The sequence below is a fragment of the Otolemur garnettii genome, unplaced genomic scaffold (genome assembly GCF_000181295.1).
Source record: "Otolemur garnettii isolate 467f Iridium unplaced genomic scaffold, OtoGar3 scaffold00080, whole genome shotgun sequence".
Classification (NCBI taxonomy): Eukaryota; Metazoa; Chordata; class Mammalia; order Primates; family Galagidae; genus Otolemur; species Otolemur garnettii.
This window is the reverse complement of record NW_003852475.1, coordinates 7,024,981-7,033,940: the sequence shown is the minus strand read 5'-3', so window position 1 is coordinate 7,033,940 and position 8,960 is coordinate 7,024,981. Positions and strand designations below refer to the sequence as shown.

Sequence of the window (8,960 nt, the reverse complement as noted above, 5' to 3'; positions counted from 1 at the left end):
TAATATTTCCGAATATACTTAAGAGAGTTATTAATATGATAGTCAGATAGTTTCTGGCTTCTTGGCAGAAATATTCAGCATTCTAGAGTTGTATTCTACTTGAAAGTAAAAACTTTAACAAATTTTATGGTTTTATCAAATGAAAATCCAAAATATGCTACTTCCCTCAATCTGAAAAAATAGAATTGCGAAGATTAAGAAACAGGGACAAAAAACATCAAACCATTAAGATGGAATACTGTGTTCTTAACCTTATCAGTTTAATTTTTATAGTTTTTCATCATTTAAATTAAATGTTCATCTTCTTAACACTGCTGAGCTTACCTGTGTGTGTGTGTGTGTGTATGTGAAATGCTGTTTAGCAAGAATGTCAGTAACACTGAATGAATTTCTCCCTGTGCATGGACTGCAGTCTCTGTGCACCCTCAAAGCTTAACCTAAAGTTTATTTCTCTTTCTTCTTTCCAAACAGCTGTTTTGTGACAGTAAAGAAGTGGTACATGCCACAGAAGGGCTGGATTGGGATGACAAAGATGCACAAGGGACACTGGTGGGCAATGTGGTGCACTCCAGGATCATCAGTCCTCTGCGCCTGTTTGTGAAACAGTCTCCAGTGCCCAAGCCGGGTTCCATGACCTATGCAGACAACATGGAAAACTTTTGGGATTGGCTGGCCAACATCACGGAGATTCAGGAGCCACTGGCAAGAACTAAACGACGGCCAATCGTAAAAACAGGAAAATTTAAGAAAATGTTTGGATGGGGTGACTTTCATTCCAACATTAAGACTGTCAAACTCAATCTCCTCATCACAGGGAAAATTGTCGACCATGGAAATGGAACCTTCAGTGTTTATTTCCGACATAATTCAACAGGTCTGGGCAATGTTTCTGTGAGCTTGGTACCCCCCTCCAAGGTGGTAGAATTTGAAGTTTCCCCCCAGTCTACCTTGGAGACAAAGGAATCCAAATCTTTCAATTGTCGCATTGAGTATGAAAAAACAGATCGGGCAAAGAAGACCGCCCTGTGCAACTTTGACCCATCCAAGATCTGCTACCAGGAGCAGACTCAGAGCCACGTGTCTTGGTTGTGCTCTAAGCCCTTCAAGGTCATTTGCATTTACATTGCCTTTTACAGTGTCGACTATAAACTTGTGCAAAAGGTCTGTCCTGACTACAACTACCATAGTGAGACCCCATACTTGTCTTCTGGCTGATCTTGCCACAGTGATGGAAACGAGGGCTATATATATATATATATATATTTAATTAGAATGACCAAGAAACAAGCCCAGCTCTTCATGCTACAGGATCCCTTTTATTTCTGGCAGTGAACTATAGTTCCTTATCAGGTTTCAAATTTACCAAAAAAGGATAAGAAACATCTTTAAATGTGAAATGTGTTTGTTTAAAGAGTCAAACTATTTATGAAACCATCACTTTCATGTGAGATGGCTAAGTTCTAGAAATATTGTTTCTTTTGAAGAAACATCAGTGGTAGCCACATGTGATGAGAAGGAACTGGAATATGCATGTAATAAATTTTGCTCTTGAAATGAGCCTGCCTCTGAAATATGTTCTGGAAGATAACCTTAAAATAGCAGATCCAATAAAGGATCCAGTAAAGGATCTGAAAAAATTGTATTTGAAAGACAAATTGTTTCTGACATCAGATTCTTTTTTTATTACTGTCTTTCCCCCCGTATCTGTGCTGCTATTGATATGAGAGATAAAAGCGTAAAATTTGCTTTAAAACTTGTGTGTGACGTTTCAGTGTCACCATGGAATCGAGTACATTGTCATCTGAGCTAGTGTTGAGTGGAATGTGGTTTATGCAATTAGCTCTGTTTGTCACCATCTTTATAACTATCATCTGAATCCTAATACTGGTGAATTGGCCAAACAAATCAGGGCATAAGTCGGTTCAACAATAATGAATGTTTTTAGTCTCTTGCTAAATTTGATGCTGTGAGATTACAAGAAATGATGTAAAATTTGTATTCACCCTATAGTTTAGAATCTAATTCTGTTCATTTGATAGTGTGGTTTTATAGCATGTGTAGAATAACTCTGAAATTGTTTCCTAGGCTACAATGAGAAAAAAATTAGAAGTGGAGGGAGGAAATTCCAGACTATGGATTCATTATTTCTAGCCTCCAGATTAATGAATTTAGTTAATTATTTGAATGAAAAAATCACAATCTCTGTGGAAATTAAGAATTATATCTAAACATTTCTAATTATTAAGTTCTGCTAATTAATATACCTGGCTTACCAGGCTTTTGAAATTACTTCCAAATTAATATCACTTCACTATTAGGACCCTTCTCATCTTCTCTGAGGGGGGCACAGTAATCCTGTGTGGTAGAACTGGATGATCATTGAATTAGCACAGAACAGGGTCTGGGTTGCCAGGAAGAAGGCTTCTGGAACTCAGGACACTTATGAATGGTCACTCTTTTCTTTCCCCATCTTATCTGTAAAATATCAATGAAAGTAAAACATTAAATTGAAAACTAAAGGAAGCTAAGTCCTCAGCTACAAACACGCTCTTACCACTGTTCAAAAGCCAACAGCTCTATTCTCTATCTTACATCTCTGTTCCTTTCCTTTTGTTGGTAATACCTGCACAGTGCTCAATTTTGTCTTCTGTAAAAATTGTCCTAGGCTTAGTGTGTGGTAGTACAGGCTTGAAGTGTTTGCTCTGAGTTCATCGAGTGCTTTTGTAACTTTGTGGTTGGTGAGTAATATTTTGAGACATCTTTTTGTTTTCATCTAGAAACAAGAGTAAAATATTACTTATTGTAAAATATGTGGGAACCATATATGTATATATACTTAGAATTTTCTGTGTACAGAGAAAGTATGTGTACACATTTCTATGTAAATAAAAAGAATTTGCTAGATCTGTCACATGACTTCGGGGTAGTTTTTTTTTTTTTTTAAGGTTCTGTTTTCCTTGATTCTTTTGTTTTGTGTATGTGTGGTTAGTGTGTTTGATACCAATTTAGTATTAAGGATTTCCTTACCTACATATTAAATAGGGCAGCTTGGCTAAGGAGACTGTAGATACAAGGGTAATTCACATAAAGCACTTGGTACACAGCCTGGCATTCAGTAAGAACTCTATAAATGTGAGCAGCCGTTGTGATTGTTGTTATCATTACTACATCATGAAAGGTGATTTAAAATTATCTGCTGTTCAAAAGAGAGATCTAAACATAACTTCTATACAAAAAAAAAAAAAAAACCCCATACATTGGTTTGTACAACTCTGAGATTTTAGTAGAGTTTGTAGAATTTTTGTTTAAGTTTTCCATAGGCACATTTTAAAATGGGAGTAGAACATATGCCACATATCTTTCCAAGTCATACTTTCATTCCAAAGCCTATATAATTGTTAGTTATGGGATGTGGCACAGTATAAATCAGACCTCACTTAAATAAGTAAATATGCAGTTTTCCATAAAACCATTTTTGCCTTTAAGTACTGTCATTGAGGTGAAGGACATCCATGTAAGGTAATATTGCACCCAAACACAAATTGTTCAGAAATGAAAACAAGAGAACTTTTTAAAATTTCAAATTATACAGGTAGGTTTATAACCAAATAAAGAAAACTGATCAGCCCAATATTAACTCGTAGAACAGTAACATTTCAAAGTGAATGCAACCTACATTGTATTTTCTATTCCCTCATTTGACAAACTCAAGTCCTCAATGAGGGTAGAGGACGTGCCAAGTAGTAAGTAGTAAACCCAACCAAAATACATTTCTCCTGACTCCTGGTCCCAGGTCTTGTGTTATATAGGAAAGGTAAATTTAAGTAGGTATTTGAGACAACAATAATAATTACCAGAAGCCACAACTAAACAGGAAAATGTGGAAATTCTCTTTCTCCAAAATACCTAGGATAGTAATTCATCTATGAACACAAAATTTAAAAAATTAAAACTATAGAAATGTAAAGTCAGTATAGAGCCAATATATATCTGAAAGTCCTGGAATATGTTAAAAATATGACTGGATAAGAATTACTTGAAGTAGACCACCACATTTGGCAAAAATTTCCAAATGATTATAGCACCTGAGAATATATTTTTATAGAAACTGGTAAGTTGTGTGGAATAACTTGATTTCCTACAGGTCTGATTTTACTTGATAAAGAATCATAAATCAATTAACTGGCCTATAAAATAAAGGATGAACTCATGCATGTTTACTTGCAATAAAACTCTAATTAAGCCAAAGTTAATTAATCAGAACTTTCTATGAATGACAGTTTAATATTGCCAATTGCAAAAGATAAATCACTAGGAAAACAAGCTCCTATAAAAGATTTCTTTTTCCTTTAGAAAAATAGCATTAAAAATTTCAGAAATAATTTAACATTCACCACATCTCTTGCCCCATATTTTGAAGTCGGGAACTCTGACAATGTATCTCATTCTTCTTGATTTTTAATCTTTCCTTCTCTTCACCCAACTCAGCTGTCCCATAAATGCAAATAGTGTCCTACTTCAGTGGTTTGATTTAGTGTTTTTTCCACTTTATGATGGTATGAAAGCGATACACATTTGGTATAAATTGTACTTTGAGTACCCGAACAACCATTCTGTTTCGCTCTCAGTACAGTATGCAATAAATTACGTGAGATATTCAACACTCTATTTTAAACAGACTTTGTGTTAGATGATTTTGTCCAACTATATGCTAATATGCTAATTTAAGTGTTCTGAGAATGTTTAAGGTAGGCTAGGCTGAGCTATGATGATTAGTGGGTTGAGTATATTAAATGCATTTCACTTTATGCTATTTTGAGTTTATAATGGGTTTATCAGGACACAGACCCATCATAGTTAAGGAGCATCTGTACCACATACTCTATTCCCTAAGAGAATGAGTTAAATTCTTTGCATCCTCCACAGTGTCTGTTAGATTTTCCAGTATGTAATAATATGTTAGTCAGGGTTCTCCAGAAAAAAGAGCCAATATGACACATATATCATATATATATAAAGATTTATTATGGGAATTAGCTCCCACTATTATAGAGACTAAGAAATCCCATGATATGCTATCTCCAAGCATATCAACTGGGAGAGTTGATGGTGTAATTTAGTCCAAGTCCATTCAAAGTCCTGAGAAATGAGAGCTCTGATACCCAAGAGCAGGAGAACATGGATATTGCAGCTCAGAAAGAGAAATTGAGAAAATGTATTTGCCATTCTTTAGCCTTTGTGTTCTATCCAGGCCCTCCATAGACAGGATATGCCCTTTCAGTGAGGGTGTATCTTTCTAGACTATTCAAATGTTATTCTCTTTAAGAAACACCCTCGTGGACACACCCTGAAATGATGTCTTATCAGCTATGAATTTCTTATTCAGTTGACACATAAAATTAACAACCACAGGCAGACACTTGTTCAATATTTGCCATTTTCTTTTTTTTAAATCTCTAGTGCAATCCAGTGATTATTCAAGACTCACTCTATACACATAATGTAAGTTATCTTGCCCCATTGCCTATGTGTACACTTTGCTGCAGCTGAACACAATACCTGTTGAATGTTAGCTTCCAGAACCACCAAGATTTAAATGACAGAAAAAAATTTATGAAATCACCTGAGGCTCAGCACCTATATCTCAGTGGTTAGGGTACCGGCCACATACACCAGGGCTGGCAGGTTTGAACCCAGGCCTGCTAAACAACAATGACAACTGCAACAAAAAAATGGCCAAATGTTGTTGTGGGCACCTGTAGTCCCAGCTACTTGGGAGGCTGAGGCAAGAGAATCACTCAAGCCCAAGAGGTTGAGGTTGCTATGAGCTGTGACATCATGGCACTCTACTGAGGGCAACATAGTAGGGCTCTGTCTCAAAAATTAAAAAGGAAAAAAAAATAAATTTTGTTCATCAGCTTAAGGAAGAGAGGCTTGATGAGATTTAACTACCCAGTTGCACTTACCGTTCTTCCTGCCTCAGGAGAGTCATTCTTTCTCATCTTTAATCCTCCAAATTATTGATGCTCTGAATCTGTGGCAGAGACTCTCAGCTATCCACCAAAATACATTTCATTTCTCCCATTGCAATGGAAGAGTCAGTTATGTGACTGGCCAACTAGATTTCAGGCCCCTGCCTCTCATAGTGGTGTGTGGCCTCACTGAGCTGCAGTTAATAGAGGCAAAGAAGGGGTGTGCACACAGAGGCATGAACCCCCACACAGCACTCACATGCCTCTCTCCTCTCTTCTCCCAGCTGAGATGGGAGCCCTGAGGGACATACTGAAAGGGGCAAAGCACCTGCCAGTTTGAGTGCTTTCTGGTGATGGAAGAGAGTCCCTCAACGAACCCCAAAGCCACCCTGGACTTCTCTGCATATAAGAGATAATACATTATTCTTTAAGTCATTGAATTATTAGGAGGATTTGTTACTGCAACTAAGCATAACCTAACTAAGACAGATATTGCAGTCAATCTTCTCTGGTCCACTCTGATCTTTAACAGTTTGAATTATTTCTTTAAGTCTGTGCAAGGAATTGCAGTAATCATTTCATATGGACAACTCTGAGCTTAAGCTTGCCTTATTATTTATACAGTTTCATGTGTACTCTGACCCCAAAAAAGTAGGTTCCCCAAAACCAGAGATCACATTTTATACTTTTTTGAATGTTCCACAATGCCCAGATAAAGCTGTTTTCTTTAAGTGAAACATATATGGTGTTAAATTGCATAGGAAGTTACTTACTTTCAAATAATTGTTTTACAAATGGTGCATATAAAATAGAGGTAGAGTATTATTAAAAGATTTTAAAAGCCTTAAGAATTATTCTTATACTCTTTCACTTAGTAATGCAAGGAAGAAGATCATAAGCTTTTTTTTTTCTGTCTTTACTTTTTTTTTTGTTGGTAATTCATTCACACAGATTTATAATTCAAAGGTGCCATCAGGGTATACAGTAGAAGACTCCCCCACATACACACACATACTCCTTTTCTATAGATACTTGTGTCCTTCTCTAGGGACTAATCAGAGGATGCATTCCTTGTATATCCTGGCAGAGACAGCTTGATTTTTTAAGTATTTTAGATGATTGAAAATATTTCTTATAGTTCTTCATCATGACACATTTTGTGTGCATTCTGATTGGTTGAAGCAATATGGTGCATTCATTAATTATTCTCCCCTTTTCAAATTTAATCTTTTAGGTGTTAAACAAAGAAAAGCTTAATTAAAAAATATTACCCATAATCCCATTGATAGCAAATTAAATGTAGTTATTCTACATTTTCCTTCTCATTTTTATCCGTACATATAGATGAGTGTACATACACACATACATGTGTGTACATATAATTTTTATGGCATTGCAATCATGTGTAGTATAGCAATCTAATAAATACACAATTCTATCTGATATATAAAACTTTGACTGTAATAAAAAGAAAATAAGAACATTTCCTTAGAAAACCATGTGGGAAACAGTGCATGGCTGGATGTGAAGGTATGAATGGAATATCCCCTGGGTTATGTGAGTAACAGAATGCCTTCTACCTTCCTTCTTGTCATTTACCCTATGACATGTTAAAAGTTAGCTAAAATTATTCCAGTCCCTGGAATATAAAATAATTTTGCAGAACTTGGTTGGTCAAAACAGAAATTACAAATCCTCCTTAAGAGGATTAAGCTCAGAACCACTCCAAATAGAGTCTTGGAAGCCAACTCATTCTCAGAGCCCCTGTGGGCATCCATTGTAGCAAATGGAGCCTATCATTATTATAAACCTGCCGCACTCACTTTATGAAAGAATCATGTAAATTATGGCATTAGAGAAGTCAAAGACCTTGACGGGGAAAAGAAACTAATGTTTATTGATGCCCACTCTGGTTGTAACCATCTTAGATACTTTACAAGTAAACATAGACTTTGAAATAAGTCCAACTTGGATTTATGTTTGATTCTGCCATTTAACAGCAGTGTTAAAGCCAGTTGCTCAACTTCTCTGAGCTTCAGTTTACTTATCTGCAAAATGCAGTTATAATATCTGCCTCATGGTGTTGTGATATTGAGTAAATACCACATAGATTATGAACAGTAAAGGATGACAAGAATTTTAAATAACAATACTTCTTTTATTATTGTTTTTGCTACCAATAATTTTATCCAGTGTAGACATACCAAGTCCTGTCTAAATGATACGATTTTATTGTTTTTCTTCAAAATCATTCTCCCAAAAATTTCTGGCTCAAAGCCATAATTGTACTAATAGGTCATTGACTTCTCACATATTCTCAGAAAGATGTCTATTTAAGATTTTTCTTTCTAACTGTATTTGGGATAAATCAAAAATTTAAACAAAATGTCTTATGTAGAAAAAAAAGTCAAAGATTTAAAAAGCAAGGTGGCATGTGCTTGTAATTCCAACTGAGGTTCTGAGGTAAGAAGATTGCTTCAACCCAGGAGTTCAAATTCAGCCTGGACAACTTAGTGAGACTTTGTTTCTAAAAAATGTAAGTTAATTAATTAATTAAATAAACAAGAAACATCATATTATCAAGCCTATATTTCTTTTAAGTAGAAAATAAATATTGCACTAAACAAAAAACTATAACAAACAACACTAATTTTACTTAATTAATAAATGTTATTTAACAATAGAAATGATCATCAAAGGAAAACCCATGACAAAAAGTGATGTGTAAGTGTGTTGGACCACTAGAGAATGGTCTTGCCCTTTCTGTGAACTTTCTTCTGCATGACTGATATAGTTATATCTCTGGCTCCCAGAAGCCACTTTGCACAGAGTGACTTTGCCCATTGTGCTCTGTCTATCACACTGGAGGGAGCACCTCACTCACACTGGGCCCCTTCAGAAGCCTTCTCTGAGAATTTAGAGTTAGGACAGTTTATCTTGAAACATTATACTTGGGAGTTGTTGGCCATGAGGTTTTCCGGTATGGAA

The 8,960-nt window shown here is 35.6% G+C and overlaps 1 protein-coding gene across 1 annotated transcript; it reads left to right on the top strand.

Annotated features, from left to right (window-relative positions):
- The first annotated feature begins 477 nt into the window (after positions 1-477).
- Positions 478-1,247, top strand: NXPH2 (neurexophilin 2). Its single transcript, XM_012807955.1, has one exon. It carries the CDS (start codon positions 631-633, stop codon positions 1,213-1,215), a length of 585 nt encoding a protein of 194 aa, XP_012663409.1. The 5' UTR covers positions 478-630; the 3' UTR covers positions 1,216-1,247.
- Positions 1,248-8,960: the final 7,713 nt, after the last annotated feature.